Source organism: Symphalangus syndactylus, chromosome 14 (genome assembly GCF_028878055.3).
Source record: "Symphalangus syndactylus isolate Jambi chromosome 14, NHGRI_mSymSyn1-v2.1_pri, whole genome shotgun sequence".
In the NCBI taxonomy this organism is placed as follows: Eukaryota; Metazoa; Chordata; class Mammalia; order Primates; family Hylobatidae; genus Symphalangus; species Symphalangus syndactylus.
The window spans coordinates 26,511,414-26,530,729 of NC_072436.2; the positions used below are offsets into that span (position 1 = coordinate 26,511,414).

The 19,316-nt window shown below is 42.0% G+C and overlaps 1 protein-coding gene across 2 annotated transcripts in view; it reads right to left on the minus strand.

Annotated features, from left to right (window-relative positions):
• Window positions 1-18,378, minus strand: part of TACR1 (tachykinin receptor 1) — a 168,046-nt gene extending 149,668 nt beyond the window's left edge. Inside the window, exons 1-2 of one of the 2 annotated variants that reach the window (XM_063616595.1) lie at window positions 18,248-18,359; window positions 17,404-18,074 (exon numbers count right to left, since the gene is read on the minus strand). In XM_063616595.1, coding sequence (XP_063472665.1) covers window positions 17,404-17,792 — 389 coding nt within the window. In that variant the 5' untranslated portion in view covers window positions 17,793-18,074; window positions 18,248-18,359. Of the gene's footprint in view, window positions 1-17,403 lie in introns of both variants that reach the window. The other variant, XM_055241864.2, reaches the window with a different exon arrangement.
• Between the last annotated feature and the right edge of the window lie 938 nt (window positions 18,379-19,316).

Genomic DNA, 19,316 nt, shown 5'->3' on the forward strand with positions numbered 1-19,316 from the left:
AAGCCAAACTCTGGATACTTCTGTATTACCTAAACTCTGGCACCTCTTACATTCCATATTGGCACAGCTACGAGGTCTAAGTTTGTTTTAATTCTCTACAATCTTTCCTGTTCAAGGAGTAGGTAACTAGAATGAACACATTCCCATTTCAAGATACAAATGGGACCTTGGAGGTAGAAAGATGTTCATATTGTTCGTACCTTAGTGTGATTTTAAGATTTATTTATAATTTAACTATATTAAACTATAATTTAAACTAAAATGTGATCAGAAAAACATTGGAGTTGTGCATATTGTTGCATATTGCTGCTCTTCTCTTGGTTCGACTCAACTTACTAAATTGGATTGGCTGTGAAGGGAATGGAGCAGTAATTTGGGTTCATGCATTTGTGAAGCAGGATTGGGGAGTGCCTCAATGCAGACTCTAGCTGGTTATAGCATTATTGGAGGGAAACCAACAAAAACGAAGGAAATAGTATCCGTGCCTTCTTTGCATTCTGACTAAAGTCTTAGGATCACAGTGTCCTAATTGGATCATTGAAAACCTATGATGGCTTTGATTTGGCAGGTAATCTAGCTGAATCTTTAACACATTAACTTCCAGACCCCTCATCATTCCACCTGGGAAGAGAAAAGAACTTCAGGAACAAATTTAAAAAATGAAATTTGTTAAATCATGAAAATTCCAATGAAGTTTTCTCTTTTATCTTCCTAGCTCATGTTTGAAGAGCCCAGCTAAGTTGTTGAGCTAACTCGTTTTATTTCAAGCTCAGGGCTGCATTCATTTTTGTTCCCATCACTAATTCTAAAGGCATTTGAAATTTCCCCTTGGCTCCCTGGGACTATTTAGAAGAGTATCTCAGTTGTTTGTAGGGTTTTCTTTTGTTTAAACATTTTCAGAGTCAGGCAAATTCTTTTATGAAAACATATTAACTATTCAAGTGGATGTTTCTCCACAGTAAAATAAAGTTAATAAATCATACAAAGTGGGTATTTAAGCTTATGCTCCTAATCTCCTCACATGCCACTCAATGTGCACATGAGGTTTTTACAAATTAGTGTCTCAATTATATTCTATGATAGAGAGAACAGAGGTGTTGCTAGCATGACTGCTCAGCAGTCTCCCTTCATGAGCTCAGGCAGCTGTGTGATTTGTGAAGGTGGCTGCTCATCAGTCCATCTGTGGCTTAGGGCACTGGGCTGAGCTGTAAAGGCAGAGTATCATTGCAGATTATTTTTTATTATCTGAAATAATGGCAATAAAGTGGAAGGGAAGGTGAAGAAACCCAGCACTCCTAGAGCTATGAAAAAGCCATAAGGCTCTGGCCTGAAGGGGAAACCCAGTTAATTTAAAAAAGGAATCTCTAATCATCCAGTTGGAGGATTCAAGGGTACTGGGTGGTTTTCAGGCTCCAGGAAGAAGGTCCCTGCCACTGACGACCTCATGCCAAGAGGAAAGAAAGCTGCTCTGTAGACCTTCTTTATAAGAGTACAGGTTGGAACCATACTGAGACCCTGGCTTTGTTAAATCCGACACATACTACAATATTTTTGATGATTTATGTGGGTAAATAGGATACATCCAGAAAAAATCTGGCACGTATTTTTCATGACCTCAAAATCTCAAAAAGGCAACTTAAGGACCAGGTCTTGTGGTGATTCTTTTTTCTTTTTGGTCATTTTTTTCATGTCAATAAAAAGGTAAGGTGGAGCCAAGATGGCTGAATAGCAACAGCTCCGGTCTCCAGCTCCCAGCCCCAGCGACACAGAAGACGGGTGATTTCTGCATTTCTGCTTGAGGTACCGGTTTCATCTCACTAGGGAGTGCCCAACAGTGGGTTCAGGACGGTCGGTGAAGCGCACTGTGCGCGAGCCGAAGCAGGGCGAGGCATTGCCTCACTCGGGAAGCGCAAGGGGTCAGGGAGTTCCCTTTCCTAGTCAAAGAAAGGGGAAACAGAGGGCACCTGGAATATCAGGTCAGTCCCGTCCTAATACTGCGCTTTTCCAACGGGCCTGGAAAACGGCACACTGGGAGATTGTGTCCCGCACCTGGCTCGGAGGGTCCTATGCCCACAGAGTCTTGCTGATTGCTAGCACAGCAGTCTGAGATCACGCTGCAAGGCGGCAACGAGGCTGGGGGAGGGGCGCCCGCCATTGCCCAGGCTTGCTTAGGTAAACAAAGCAGCCAGGAAGCTCGAACTGGGTGGAGCCCACCACAGCTCAAGGAGGCCTGCCTGCCTCTGTAGGCTCCACCTCTGGGGGCAGGGCACAGACAACCAAAAACTCAGCGAGAACCTCCACAGCCTTAAATGTCCCTGTCTGACTGACAGCTTTGAAGAGAGTAGTGGTTCTCCCAGCACGCAGCTGGAGATCTGAGAACGGACAGACTGCCTCCTAAAGTGGGTCCCTCACCCCTGAGCAGCCTAACTGGGAGGCACCCCCCCAGTAGGGACAGACTGACACCTCATTCAACCGGGTACTCCTCTGAGACAAAACTTTCAGAGGAACTATCAGACAGCTGAATTTGTGGTCTCACGAAAATCCGCTGTTCTGCAGCCACCGGTGCTGACACCCAGCCAAACAGGGTCTGGAGTGGACCTCTAGTAAACTCCAACAGACCTGCAGCTGAGGGTCTTGTCTGGTAGAAGGAAAATTACCAAACAGAAAGGACATCCACACCAAAAACCCATCTGTACATCATCATCATCGAAGACAAAAAGTAGACAAAACCACAAAGATGGGGAAAAAACAGACCAAAAAAACTGGAAACTCTAAAAAACAGAGCACCTCTCCTCCTCCAAAGGAACGCAGTTCCTCACCAGCAACGGAACAAAGCTGGATGGAGGATGACTTTGATGAGTTGAGAGATGAAGGCTTCAGACGATCAAACTACTCTGAGCTACGAGAGGAAATTCAAAACAATAGCAAAGAAGTTAAAAACTTTGAAAAAAAATTAGAAGAATGGATAACTAGAATAACCAATGGAGAGAAGGGCTTAAAGGAGATGATGGAGCTGAAAGCCAAGTTTCGAGAACTACGTGAAGAATGCAGAAGCCTCAGTAGCAGATGCGATCAACTGGAAGAAAGGGTATCGCTGATAGAAGATGAAATGAATGAAATGAAGAGAGAAGGGAAGTTTAGAGAAAAAAGAATAAAAAGAAATGAACAAAGCCTCCAAGAAATTTGGGACTATGTGAAAAGACCAAACCTACGTCTGATTGGTGTACCTGAAAATGATGGGGAGAATGGAACCAAGTTGGAAAACACTCTGCAAGATATTATCCAGGAGAACTTCCCCAATCTAGCAAGGCAGGCCAGCATTCAGATTCAGGAAATACAGAGAACGCCACAAACATACTCCTCGAGAAGGGCAACTCCAAGACACATAATTGTCAGATTCACCAAAGTTGAAATGAAGGAAAAAATGTTAAGGGCAGCCAGAGAGAAAGGTCAGGTTACCCACAAAGGGAAGCCCATCAGACTAACAGCTGATCTCTCAGCAGAAACTCTACAAGCCAGAAGAGAGTGGGGGCCGATATTCAACATTCTTAAAGAAAAGAATTTTCAACCCAGAATTTCCTATCCCGCCAAACTAAGCTTCATAAATGAAGGAGAAATAAAATACTTTACAGACAAGCAAACGCTGAGTGATTTTGTCACCACCAGGCCTGCCCTAAAAGAGCTCCTGAAGGAAGCACTAAACATGGAAAGGAACAACCGGTACCAGCCCCTGCAAAAACATGCCAAATTGTAAAGACCATCGAGGCTAGGAAGAAACTATAGCAACTAACGAGCAAAATAACCAACTAACATCATAATGACAGGATCAGATTCACACATAACAATATTCACGTTAAATGTAAATGGGCTAAATGCTCCAATCAAAAGACACAGACTGGCAAACTGGATAAGGAGTCAGGACCCATCAGTGTGCTGTATTCAGGAAACCCATCTCACGTGCAGAGACACACATAGACTCAAAATAAAGGGATGGAGGAAGATCTATCAAGCAACTGGAAAACAAAAAAAGGCAGGGGTTGCAATCCTAGTCTCTGATAAAATAGACTTTAAACCAACAAAGATCAAAAGAGACAAAGAAGGCCATTACATAATGGTAAAGGGATCAATTCAACAAGAAGAGCTAACTATCCTAAATATATATGCACCCAACACAGGAGCACCCAGATTCATAAAGCAAGTCCTCAGTGACCTACAAAGGGACTTAAACTCCCACACAATAATAATGGGAGATTTTAACACCCCACTGTCAGCATTAGACAGATCAACGAGACAGAAAGTTAACAAGGATATCCAGGAATTGAACTCAGCTCTACATAAAGTGGACCTAATAGACATCTACAGAACTCTCCACCCCAAATCAACAGAATATACATTTTTTTCAGCACCACACCACACCTATTCCAAAATTGACCACATAGTTGGAAGTAAAGCTCTCCTCAGCAAATGTAAAAGAACAGAAATTATAACAAACTGTCTCTCAGACCACAGTGCAATCAAACTAGAACTCAGGATTAAGAAACTCATTCAAAACCGCTCAACTACATGGAAACTGAACAACCTGCTCCTGAATGACTATTGGGTACATAATGAAATGAAGGCAGAAATAAAGATGTTCTTTGAAACCAACGAGAACAAAGACACAACATACCAGAATCTCTGGGACACGTTCAAAGCAGTGTGTAGAGGGAAATTTATAGCACTAAATGCCCACAAGAGAAAGCAGGAAAGATCCAAAATTGACACCCTAACATCACAATTAAAAGAACTAGAAAAGCAAGAGCAAACACATTCAAAAGCTAGCAGAAGGCTAGAAATAACTAAAATCAGAGCAGAACTGAAGGAAATAGAGACACAAAAAACCCTTCAAAAAATTAATGAATCCAGGAGCTGGTTTTTTGAAAAGATCAACAAAATTGATAGACCGCTAGCAAGACTAATAAAGAAGAAAAGAGAGAAGAATCAAATAGATGCAATAAAAAATGAAAAAGGGGATATCACCACCGATCCCACAGAAATACAATCTACCATCAGAGAATACTACAAACACCTCTATGCAAATAAACTAGAAAATCTAGAAGAAATGGATAAATTCCTGGACAAATACACCCTCCCACGACTAAACCAGGAAGAAGTTGAATCTCTGAATAGACCAATAACAGGTTCTGAAATTGTGGCAATAATCAATAGCTTACCAACCAAAAAGAGTCCAGGACCTGATGGATTCACAGCTGAATTCTACCAGAGGTACAAGGAGGAACTGGTACCATTCCTTCTGAGACTATTCCAATCGATAGAAAAAGAGGGAATCCTCCCTAACACATTTTACGAAGCCAGCATCGTCCTGATACCAAAACCTGGCAGAGACATAACCAAAAAAGAGAATTTCAGACCAATATCCTTGATGAACATTGATGCAAAAATCCTCAATAAAATACTGGCAAACCGAATCCAGCAGCACATTAAAAAGCTTATCCACCATGATCAAGTGGGCTTCATCCCTGGGATGCAAGGCTGGTTCAACATATGCAAATCAATAAATGTAATCCAGCATATAAACAGAACCAAAGACAAAAACCACATGATTATCTCAATAGATGCAGAAAAGGCCTTTGACAAAATTCAACAACCCTTCATGCTAAAAACTCTCAATAAATTAGGTATTGATGGGACGTATCTGAAAATAATAAGAGCTATCTACAACAAACCCACAGCCAATATCATACTGAATGGGCAAAAACTGGAAGCATTTCCTCTGAAAACTGGCACAAGACAGGGATGCCCTCTCTCACCGCTCCTATTCAACATAGTGCTGGAAGTTCTGGCCAGAGCAATCAGGCAGGAGAAGGAAATAAAGGGTATTCAATTAGGAAAAGAGGAAGTCAAATTGTCCCTGTTTGCAGATGACATGATTGTATATCTAGAAAACCCCATTGTCTCAGCCCAAAATCTCCTTAAGCTGATTAGCAACTTCAGCAAAGTCTCAGGATACAAAATTAATGTACAAAAATCACAAGCATTCTTGTACACCAATAACAGACAAACAGAGAGCCAAATCATGAGTGAACTCCCATTCACAATTGCTTCAAAGAGAATAAAATACCTAGGAATCCAACTTACAAGGGATGTGAAGGACCTCTTCAAGGAGAACTACAAACCACTGCTCAATGAAATAAAAGAGGATACAAACAAATGGAAGAACATTCCATGCTCATGGGTTGGAAGAATCAATATCGTGAAAATGGCCATACTGCCCAAGGTAATTTATAGATTCAATGCCATCCCCATCAAGCTACCAATGACTTTCTTCACAGAATTGGAAAAAACTACTTTAAAGTTCATATGGAACCAAAAAAGAGCCCGCATCGCCAAGTCAATCCTAAGCCAAAAGAACAAAGCTGGAGGCATCACGCTACCTGACTTCAAACTATACTACAAGGCTACAGTAACCAAAACAGCATGGTACTGGTACCACAACAGAGACATAGATCAATGGAACAGAACAGAGCCCTCAGAAATGATGCCGCATAGCTACAACTATCTGATCTTTGACAAACCTGACAAAAACAAGAAATGGGGAAAGGATTCCCTATTTAATAAATGGTGCTGGGAAAACTGGCTAGCCATATGTAGAAAGCTGCAACTGGATCCCTTCCTTACACCTTATACAAAAATTAATTCAAGATGGATTAAAGACTTAAATGTTAGACCTAAAACCATTAAAATCCTACAAGAAAACCTAGGCAATACCATTCAGGACATAGGCGTGGGCAAGGGCTTCATGTCTAAAACACCAAAAGCAATGGCAACAAAAGCCAAAATCGACAAATGGGATCTCATTAAACTAAAGAGCTTCTGCACAGCAAAAGAAACTATCATCAGAGTGAACAGGCAACCTACACAATGGGAGAAAATTTTTGCAACCTACTCATCTGACAAAGGGCTAATATCCAGAATCTACAATGAACTCAAACAAATTTACAAGAAAAAAACAAACAACCCCATCAAAAAGTGGGCAGAGGACATGAACAGACACTTCTCAAAAGAAGACATTTATGCAGCCAAAAAACACATGAAGAAATGCTCCTCATCACTGGCCATCAGAGAAATGCAAATGAAAACCACAGTGAGATACCATCTCACACCAGTTAGAATGGCCATCATTAAAAAATCAGGAAACAACAGGTGCTGGAGAGGATGTGGAGAAATAGGAACACTTTTACACTGTTGGTGGGACTGTAAACTAGTTCAACCATTGTGGAAGTCAGTGTGGCGATTCCTCAGGGATCTAGAACTAGAAATACCATTTGACCCAGCCATCCCATTACTGGGTATATACCCAAAGGACTATAAATCATGCTGCTATAAAGACACATGCACACGTATGTTTATTGCGGCACTATTCACAATAGCAAAGAGTTGGAACCAACCCAAATGTCCAACAACAATAGACTGGATTATGAAAATGTGGCACATATACACCATGGAATACTATGCAGCCATAAAAAATGATGAGTTCGTGTCCTTTGTAGGGACATGGATGAAACTGGAAACCATCATTCTCAGTAAACTATCGCAAGGACAAAAAACCAAACACCGCATGTTCTCACTCATAGGTGGGAATTGAACAATGAGAACTCATGGACACAGGAAGGGGAACATCACGCTCCGGGGACTGTTGTGGGGTGGGGGGAGCGGGGAGGGACAGCATTAGGAGATACACCTAATGCTAAATGACGAGTTAATGGGTGCAGGAAATCAACATGGCACATGGATACATATGTAACAAACCTGCACATTGTGCACATGTACCCTAAAACCCTAAAGTATAATAAAAAAAAAAAAAAAAAAAAAAAAAAGGTAAAATGTAGAATGTAGTTAACTTTAATCAGGTGGATAAAGGATGCAAACTAGGGGTGGGGTGAGGCTGTGCATGATTCCATCTATGCAAATCAGTCAAGGATTTACACTGGAACTACAAAACTCAATTCCAGTGGAAAAGCATGAGTGGACTCTGTAGGCACCAGGCAGGCAGAAATGCACCGTGAGAGGGGCTCAGGTATCAGGATGCAGCTCTGGGCAAGACCCCTGTGAGGCATAGCCAGATTTGGGTCTCCAAATCAACCCCTGATTCCAGAACCTCAGCTGCCTCTTACAGAGAAGATGATTCTGCCACTTTTGTTTGTATGACTTTGTAACTCTAAGAGGGCATTTTAAAAAAGTAAGTAGGCAATAAAGAAATGGTACTTCTATGTAAGTAGTGCATGTGTAGTAGTGAGTTTTGTGATCAATATACATTGCTTTGTATGTGATTTGTTTTTAAGATGTTGGAAATGAGAATCTGATATATTAGAGAATTTGACTTGCAAGATTTGCAATTTTAATTGTAACACCTAGGAGGATTTAACGAACTAATTTTGTAGTCAATGTTTGGATGCTCAGGAGAACCTGAATTTATCAGTTTAATTCTCAGGAGGTTGAAATGCTTTAAGAGAATTTGTATGCTAAATTTAGAAGTTTTGATTTATTAGTCTTACAAGAACTAAGTAAGTCCTGAGAAAGATTTTGTTTCTTCTATTTGTAAGTCTTCCTGTTAGGGATTTGAAGATTTTAACAAAGCCAGATGTATCAAATTTGTGAGTATAGTTTGAAATGCTTAGAGGAATTTAATTAATCAAGTTTATAAATACTGCTTACAGTTTTAAAGATTATTTGATTTGTTAAGCTTATAAAAATTGTGGCTAATAAAAATATGTAAGATTGATTTGATTAAGTTTGAAAATGGTATTCAAATATTTAGTTGGAAGTATTCTATCTCATGTTTAAAGATTTATTGAGCTTTAGTCAAAGAACAAAGGCAAATGAATGTTTCATACTTTAACGCACACAAACTAGATTTATAAGAAAACTTCCATGATTTATAAAATATGTTCAAAGGCTAAAAAACACTGTAACTTCAACAAATTGAATATCAATTAAAACTCATGCAGCTATAAGATCTTTTTGCAATGAACACATTCTCATTCAGATATTAAACAACGATGCTCACTCCATATAAGGGTGGTGACTTTGCGACATAAAGGATTGGAAATGAATGTTTAGGGGATGGCATAAAAGAAAACATTTGGGTTTTCTGGACCATGATATACAATATCCAAATGATGGACTACTGGTAGACTGTGTACACATTTCCAAAGGTGAAAAGAATGTTGAAAAGCATTTAGCAAGAGTTTTGCTGACCCAGTCAGGACAGTTGTAAACTACCATCTTTGGGGGAAGAACATAAATGTTTTACCCTGTAGCTATTGTACTTGATGTAGAAGGAATCCAGGAGGAGGCTGAGACAAGAATGGACACATATAATGGATATGATTGTGTGTCAGAATTTACCAGAAAGCATAATATTAATTACTATTAATTGGTATTTTAGTGGTATTTAGTGGATGTCAGGCTTTTCAAATCTTTCTCTCTTCTTACCTTCTACAAGGTAAGTTTCATTATATCCATTTTATCAGTTGGGGAAACTGGGGACCCAAATAGGTTAAACACCTTGCATATGTACACATAGCTAGTAAGTGGTAGAACCAGCACTGGAAGCCACCGCCTGGGCTCTTTCCTAACCATTCTACTGCCAAAGGCTAGGAGTAAGTTTATTAAAGGGTGCGCTCATACAAAAGACATGAAAGGCACTCAACAGGGAATCCCAAATATTAAACATAGTGATAAAGCTAAATTGGAAAGTAGATTAAGAACTATACAAGAGAAGGGCAGGGGATCAGGCCCAGGGCTGCTTAGACAAATTTCCTTGAGCAGTTCATATGTAGCATTAAAACTCATGCTGATGAGTATGTCTCCAGGTCATCATAAAGCACCTCTTCATCTTTGGTGCTCCTCATCCAGAGAGCTTCATATTTCCCCTTCCACTGAGGTGGAATTGAAGTCTCTCAAGGTGGCAAGAGATAAGTTTGGGGCAACGTAAGCCAGTTCCCCAGTCAGTCTCACATACGTGGGACCTCACATGCACCACTTCATGCTGGAATTTTCCTGTGTCTATGGTATTTTAATATGGTGTGAACAATCAGATAACTACTGTGGATGCAGGAGTTGGAGGGCTGGGTAGAGGGTAGATTTCTCCTGGTTTCACCTCAGCAAGGACAAGTAAAGGGGAGAGTGCACCTGCTGCTAGTGGGGGGTGTTAGAGAAAAATCCAGGGAGTTGACAGCAGTTAGGCCAGAGAAGTGTCCATAAGATGGAGGAGGTGCTTATCATTTTCATTTCTCTGAGTTTCTGGTATGCCTGGGTAGATAGGAGGTAAGATGGAAATGATAAGCCCCTCCTCCAATCGGAAGTCTTTTCCTGGGGCACAATACCTGTTGAGGGTGGCAAGGTGTGGGTCAGGTATCCTGTGGGGCTCAGTCAACTGCAGTGTGGAAGAAGTAAGTGTGAGTTAGAAGCCATTGTTATTCTAGAACGGGGGTTCTGAATCAAAAGCATTCTATTTTGTAACAAACCTTTATGGTAGGCAGAAATTTGGCCCAGTTTTTCTTTTGCATCAAGGCATAGCATTATAAGTGTACTATACGGTCTGCTTGAGGAATTGGGTCTGGTTTTCAGATTTTGGCTGATGTGTGCCGAAGAGAAGCATGGTCAGTTTGCTCATGACGCACACATTTTAATGAGTACCTACTCTGTGCCAGGCACTTGGATAGGTGCTGGGAACAGGAAACAAAATAAGGGATCCCTGTTTTCATGGAGCTTGCAATCTAGTAAGCAGGGAGGTGTGGGAGAGATAGACAAGGTACAGACAGTTGCAACACCATGGGATAAACGCTGTGGAAATATAAGGACACCTCAGCCATACTTGCAGGTCAAGGACAGCATCTTAGTATAAGCACTGAGCTAAGTCAAAGAGGACAGCAAGGTCACTAGGGAGGATGCCAGTCCTAGGTGTCTAGGTGATGCTAGACAGAGTGATGGTAGTAAGGTTACTCCGTTCTGGTCATCTCCTTTTAAGAGGGCCATTAACAAATGGAAATAATCAGTAGAGACTAATGATGATGATGTAAAGTTGGAGGAACCAGGGACAGTTAACCAGAGGTGGGGATGCTTCAAGATAAATAGAAGCTTAATACCTTACCCTTATACTTACTGGAAAGCCTGCTACATGGAAGAGGCCTGAGACAAGTAGGAATAGTCCAAAACCAAAGAGGCAGATTTCATTTCAAGAAAAGGAAGAATTTTATGGTGATTTAATAATTTATTGAATTTAACAAATGGGAAAAATAGAGTAGAATATTTAAGCAGAGTTTGGTACTCTTACGATGGCCCTGTTTGGAAAGTTGTGGGGTTGAACTTTTATTTGGGTGGAAAATTGTCAAAAAGGCCTCTAATATTTTCTCTTGTGTGACAGGACTCTTACATTGCTTTTCTGCCTCCAATGACAGTTTTCCTTAAATGAGATATCATCCCAAAGCCACCAAGTGCAGGAGCATGTAGGCAGATGTCTAAGGCACATAAAAGCAAATTGCATGGGTCTTCAAGCTGTGAGGGGGTGGAGAGGGAGGACAATGCTAAAAGAAATTGTTTCTAATCGCTCTTCCAGGTTGAAACAGAATCCTCATTGGCATCATGAAGATTAAATGAGACAATGGACTGGAGGGAACATAAATAAAAGATATCATTATCAATTTTATGAACATAAAACTTCCTTTCTAGTTTCCAAATGATGGATATTAATAAATTACTATGAGTATTCCCAATCCAGTGTTCTTGAAGTTAATTAAAAAACAAAACTCCACATTCATTTCCAAGTGCCTTGCTGCCCCTCTTCCTCTTTGTCGTTTTCCTCCTCTTCTTTCTCTTCATTCTCTTTCATTCTGCCTCCTCCTTCTCTTTTCTCTCCCCTCCCTCCTCTCTCCCCTACTGCTCTCCCTCTCCTTCTTCTTCTCCTTTTACCAGGAAGTCTTTCCCATATTCCCAAGGGAGTTCTTTGCTCTAACTCTGCTCGTTCTGCATGGCATTGATTGCATTGGGTTATATGCTGTTCGTGACCTTGTTAATCTCCAAAGACTGAGAACACAGTGGCAAAGGCAATGTCTTACTGCCTCAGAATATGGCACACAGTAAGTGCTCAACAGTGATTTGATGGAGGGATGGATGAGGAAAGAGGCCATTCCCTTCACTGCCATCTAATTTTATTTCCTCTTACCATTCTGTGCTGATATTGTCTCTTTGATCCCTGGCTTGTCATTCTCTAGCCTCACTTCTCAAGTTTCTTGTCGGGCATTCCAACTAATCGTTATATTTTCACGTCAAATTCAACATAGAGTATTATCATTTTCTTCCGGGCAACTCCTCAATTCATTCCCTGATTCACCTGTGAATTCATTTCAATTGAATCAGTCTGTCGTTGACTTGAGGCACTCAGAAAACATTTGACTTCCATGCTTCTGTCATACAGCTTCTTCTACCTGAAAGATCATTTCTTTTTTTTTTTACCATCTTCTCTAAAAATCTTATCTAATCTTCAAGGCCCAACTCAATTGCCCTATCTTGAGGTCTTCCTTGATCATTCATTACTGCTGGGCAGGATGTCCCTCCTCTTGTCTCCTATAGAATATATCTGTACAACCCACATGAAACATTTTACTTAATACCTTATATTTTAGTTACCTCTGAATCAGTCTTATTTGTCTCCATATATAGCCCTTTGAGGGAAGAAACAAGGCTGTGAGTTAGGAAACATCACCTTACCTTGATAGCATCAACACTTGATAGACTGAATATCTTTATCTAAGTTTGATGGTGTTTCTGTCTTATGATCCTCATTCTAATTCAGCAACAATAATAGTAACAGTGTCTTGTGCTTGTACTATGTGCTTTTATGTTGAGAATTATTCTTTATTTGCCTCCAATTCAAACTATGATTTCTTCCAGTTTTTTAAAAAAGTAACACTCTTGACCATCCAGGACACTGCAGGCTCCCAGGAGTAGGGAGAGAGTGTGGCGAGTGTAATGGAGCAGCTCCAGAGAAGAGGTGGGCATTGAACCTCTTGAAGAAAGGCCCTGAAATCTAAATGAACCATCTGAGAATTAACGAACTCCATTTTGATCCACATCAATGCTGACATTGGAAAAGACAGGGCCAGTTGTGGCCAATGAGCTTCTAGTGAATGGCCATTCACAGCATCATAGTAGTGCATGGTAATGGGTTTCCAGGGCCATCTGAATTAGTGCAAAGGACCCTGGAATTTAATTCCCCCTCCAGGTGGGGTGAGGAAAGACTGCTCTGAGATAAACAATGAGATTGCAGTTCAACCAACAAGGTAAAGTTCAAGGACAGAGTGCAAGTCTAATAGAGACCTGGAAAGCAGGATATTTAAATTGGTAGCTGAGTATGGCTGGGACAGAGCGTGTAGACGTGAGTTCAGTGGACAAAGTTTTTGTGATTTATTCATGTTTTTGTTTTAGGTTCCTCTTTTACATTATCAGCTCTCTTAGAGAGCTCAATTCCTCTTTTGCCTTCAACCATTACTCTCTCTGGATAACTATATTTTTTGGTCTCAGAGAGACCATCTTTATTTGGAGTCTGAGTGAGCAACTGTTACCTTTCATTTTGCTGAAATTATGCTTGCCCTACCAGGTAGAGAAGCAGTGATACCAGGTCAGTGCTTGTCTGGACCTCTCTGTTGCTCCTGTTGCTATGTGCATGGTTTCAAATCAGGTTATCTGTTGCCCATTCCCCAGCTCCCTGCAGGGCTTGGAGATTGCTTCCCTTCCTCTACTCCCTTCTTAGATTCTGCTCCATAGTACTTGCCAGAGCATCATAATAGAACCAGTAATTGTCACCAACTCCTGAAAATGGGGGTTAGGGTAACAGGGGTGTTGAGGGGGGAGTCATCATCTCTCTGTGTCCCCCATCCTCAGATTTCATGAAACTTCATACATACCTTTTAGTTTTATAGTTGTAAAGAATTTTTAAATTCTAAGTCAGAGAAATTATAGAGTTTCAATAGCTAAAATCCCTAGTATTTGTTGGAGTTTAGATAGAGGTAAACCTGATCTTATTTAGCTATATTTGTCTCTAAAACATTTTTAAATTCTAGGTAAACACTGCCTTCAAAAAATAAAATTCTTTCTAATGGAGATATTTCTTCCCTCCCCTCCTCTCCTATCCCCTTCCCACCTCCCACTTTCCTTCCCTCTCCTCTCCTTCTCCTATCTTCCCTTCCTTTTCCCCGCTCCCTTTTTTTCCTTCCCTGACCCCACCCCACCTTTCCTGTAGAAAGACTACAGGAAACATTTAAATTAGTACTGCAATCTGCAACTGAAGTTTTTTCTCTGCATATATCTTGGTTCTAATATGAAATTTGACAAAGTTTACCAAGATAGTTTGACTCAACAATTCCTTTGAAAATCCTTTAAAATGAGAAGATATAGCTTTTTAAAAATTCATTTTATTTGATGTAGCACTTCTACTTATTGGGATCTATCCTGAGAAAATAATCAAGAAGGCAATACAAAATTATCGTATATAAATATTCCTTAGATTACTAATTATAATAGCAAAAATCTAGAAATCACCTAAATACACAATAGTAGAGAAATGACCACATAAATAATAATAGCATATTCACATAATAGAATAGTATGAAGCCATTAAGATTATGTTTCTGAAAACTTTTGAATAACACAGGAAGGTGTTATTAATGTCTTTCATTAATACCAATGGAAAAATGTAGGCTAGAAAATTATATAGAATCTAACCTCAATTATATAGTGTAATAGTCATAAAGGAGAAATTCAAATGTTAGCAGGTGTTGCTTCTGGTCGGTTAGGTAAGGGGGATTGGATTTTTGTGGTCTTCATGTTTCCCAAGTGTTCTTCAGTGAACAGTTTTAACTTTACAATCAGGAAAACCACATTGCTGTTATTTTTAAAGACTTGATTCAAAGGTTGTCTGTTAAAAATTCAAGGAATATACAAACAGCTGATTTAATATTTCCTCTTAAGTCTGCATTTCCATGCTGGAGAAAAGAGAGATAACTTACAGGGAGAGGACTTAAACCCTCCTTTCTTTCCAATACATTCTTGGGAGAGAATGGATGACCACACATGCAGGAAATACATTCACTGGAAGGCCTGAGGGGGTGAGTTTATAGTGTGCTCACCAGGCTGAGCAAGAAAAGACAGAAGGAGCATTTGGCAGACATGGAGAGAGAGACCTGAAGTCTCATCTCTAATTCTACCTTGAACTCTAATCTTAGGCATGCCATTGATAACCTCCCTGGGCTGTATCTGTATGTTGGAAACATGGTGACATTCCCTGTTGCTGTCATTTCCTAAAGTTCTGGCATCCGAGACCTTTTGATCTCACTAAGCAGGTATCACAGAGGGTCAGGGCTCTGAGATGGTTTACCTAGAGAAAAACAACAATGGAGCTGAAATCTGGCTCCCTGCCCAATCCACTGTGCGGACTCTGACTCTTATCCCCACCTCTAACCTTCTAAGTTCCAGAGGAAAGATCAGGGTTGCAGAACATGTTTCTGTGTAAGCCAAAAGGAGAGAGCTGTCTGCTGGTGCTCCATCAGCTACTGAATGCTCCAGCTTACACTGACTGACAGGTCTTCCTAGAGCTTGTGCAAAGCCCCAGTGCAGAAAAAACAAACAAACAAAACCCCCAAAAAAACTTCTCCTCTAATTTAGGGGGCATCAAGACAGTGTTTGTAAGGCTGAAATGGCATCAGATTTCACTACCTTGATATTCACTTATATATCTTGCTATCGACTTTTTTAAGTTTAAGGAAGCTGTCATGAGATTAAAGGAGCATGTTAATGCAGAAAGATTTACAGGTGTACCTCACTTTCAGCAAACTGAATATCTGAAAACCAGTGTAGTACAAAAGATAAATTTGTAAAATAATTCATTTCACTCCCACTTTGAGTAATTGGTTTACCATCTACAGTTAAAATACAAACTGATTTTCCACAATTTGTTTTACATAAAACATAGTAAGCGCATAGGAGCTGCATATAGAGAGATGTACATGGAACTAACAAATCAGTATTTGGACACCACTGCAAAGGATGGAAATGAAGATTTCCCTGATTTTAAAAGTGTTCATTGACTACAGGAGCTAAAAAAGACTTCTAATAAATTGCAAGTTATAAACAATCTTTATGCAAAGAGGGTTAGTAGTTTGGAAATTTTTTTTGAAGTTTTCTCCTAGCTCCTTCTTTGGGTTTCTCACATTTAGTTATCTCAGGAAGGACATCAAAAGAATCAATTTTAAAATCACAGTGATAGGTGTTTTAAGCACACTTTCACATCCCAGGTAAACATTTAACACCTGTGCACACATAGACATACACATTGGAGACCTAAGATACTCACAAAGGAGACAATACCAATAGAGCTGTGCTCCAATAATCAATTTTCCATCATGCTACCTGAAGAGCCATTCATTTCAGAATACCAGCCCCAGTGTTTGAAATGCCAACCTTTTCACTTTCAATCAGCTTCGGGAACCCTAACCTGTTGGTTGCAGGAACGGAAGAGCTCTCAATTGCCTTTGCCAAGCATGTTTCTCTGTGGATACAGACAGGCTAAATACATACATTTTACATTGCAGGAGAAATTTAGAACACCTCTTGGGTAAGCTTCCTGGATCCCTATCCGTGGAGTTTCTTAAGGATAGCATAACTGTCTCTCATTTCTGAATGAGAATTCCTAGCATTACAGAGTAAACTGCATTAGAATTCTCAGTATCTTATGATACTGATGAAATGCTGTTTCACATCCAAAACAAACAGACAAGCAAAAAAACAACGAACCAACCAACCAACCAAACAACAACAACAACTACAACAACAAACTAGAGAGTTGCAGTGGGAGCAGAAAGTCCCAGAATCCTCTAGGTGTACTTAAAACAGGAAGGCAACAAGAGGCTGTCTGACAGAATAACAGGCCTGGAGGAATTTACAAAGCACCATCCAGGGTCTAGTCCTTTGACAAAACTCTAGGTATTATTTGCAGCCTGCAAGGGTAAAGGGGAGAAGGAATATATGGAAAGGAGCAAAGCAAAAGTTGAAAGTGTCAGGCAGATGAGTGGAGAAGAGATGAAGAAAGGGGAGTTAAATGAAGAAAAGGGGGTTGTGTGTTGAAAGGAAGACAGATAGTGATGGGTAAAAAAGAGGAGAAAAAAGTTGAAATAGATAAGATGAAGTTCCCCATCAACAAATGACTCAGTTGATCAGTAAAAAAACCTTCAGAGCATGGGTGGCCAATCTTCCCCTTGACCCATACCCCATCCAGCCCCAAACCTCATAGCAATGCCATGGTCCTCTATGAGAACTTTCTCGCCTTTTCACAAAGGCTAATCTCACCTATCAAACGCCACAGCCGTCATGGAGTAGATACTGGCGAAGACAGCAGCGATGGGGAAGAAGTTGTGGAACTTGCAGTAGAACAGGCCGTAGTACCATTCGTTGTGGACAGCATAGGTGAAGTTCACCACTGTATTGAATGCAGCCATGGAGGCCTCCGCGAAGGCCAGGTTCACCAGAAAATAGTTGGTCACTGTCCTCATTCTTTTGTGGGCTAAGATGATCCACATCACTACCACGTTGCCCACCACAGAAGTCACCACAATGACCGTGTAGGCAGCTGCCCAAAGGACAATTTGCCAGGCTGGTTGCACGAACTGATTGGGTTCCGAGGTGTTAGTGGAGATGTTTGGGAAGAGGTCTGAGTCCACCGGGAGGACGTTATCCATTTCGAAGCTAGGCGGTAAAGCCCTACTATCTGTACACAACCCCACTCTGCAGCAGAGTCCCGTGGCTGGCGCCTGGGGCTCAGGGTCCTGCTTAAGCCAGACAGGAGGGTGGAAGGCTCTTTCTGGGCAGCACTCTTTTTGAAAGCTGAACTGGCGCTCAGAATAGAAACGCTTCTGGATGCACTGACTGCCTGCTCGCGGTGGCTCTGAATGCCTCCACTTTCAAGCTGCAGGAGACATTTGAGTTCAGAAGTCTGGAGACAGCATCTCTCTTGCGTTAAACTGAAAAAGGGAAAGAAATTCCACTGGTCACGGTTCTAGGAAGCAAGAGATCCCCCGCCTTTATACACCTGCTGCTGCCTGCAGCTCCTATTTCCCCTTCCTCCGCCGGGAAAGGCAAAGCCCTGTGCTGCGTGAGGACTTAGGAGCGAAGTGGGGGCCCATTGCAGCGCGACCTGTAAAAGTTCTGAGCCTATGGCCAGGATTCTGGAGCTCCGTATCCAGGTGGAGATTTTTCCTTCGCTTTTGCTGCAGCTGCCGCCGCCTGCAGTTTCGCGGGCACCTCTCGGTTCGGGTTGCTCAGCTCGCGAGTTAGCTGCGCACAAGGCTTTTATAACCCCCTGCAGAGACGTCACTGGGAAGGGGCAGTACCTGGGCTGCGTACTCGCCAGTCCCGGTGCGCAGCGCGGCAGCTGCGCCAGCTGTTGACAACTGTCTCATTCCACCACCGCAGCTACCACGCCTTTTGCTGCTTGCTACTTGCCGTGGGAGTCTGCGAGCCGGGAGCCCCACGCACTCCGCGAGGGGGCAGTAGGTGGCTTGGAAGTAACTGACACAGATGCGGTCCGCAGCTGGAATCGTCGTTGCACTAGGGGTGCTGGGAGGAAGGAAGGATTTGGGAAACAGCTGGAGTGGAGGACAATCAACTTCCAGGGAATGAAGCCCAGAGCCCTGCGACAGCTCTGCAGAGGCGGCCTGCCTGTGGCAATGGGAAACGGGCATGTGTGGGGGCGATGTACCAGCGCCGCGCTCCGGGCCGCGCTCCAGCTACCGAGAAGCCAGAGGCGACGACTCTCTGGTCCAGGTGTCCCGAAAACGACTTTCCTGAGGCTGTGTTTAGGAAATACCCCCACAAAATATCTGGCTCCATTCCCTGGCTAGCTGATTCACCTGAGAAGTGACAGACTCTAAGCTTTGAGGACACTTTCCTCAGCCACCCTGGGGACTTGGCCCCTCGTTCCAGGAGAAGCTCCATTTGAGCCCACCACCTGACCCCTCTGGATGAGCCTCTGCTCAATCACTGGGGACAGGGCTGAGCTCCCTGCAAATCTTGGTAAGCGCAGGAGCCACACTCATAGGCAGCTTGTCGCTCAGACGCGCGCGCGCGGCTCTGGGCTCTCCGCCAGCAACCACTGCGGCGCTGCGTTTGCCTCCCGGCGACCTGGCAGCCTCCGCCTCCGCGCCTGCCAAGCCTGCAGGCCAGAGCCGGGCCCGGGGTAGCATCGGTGGTCCTTCTCCCTGTTC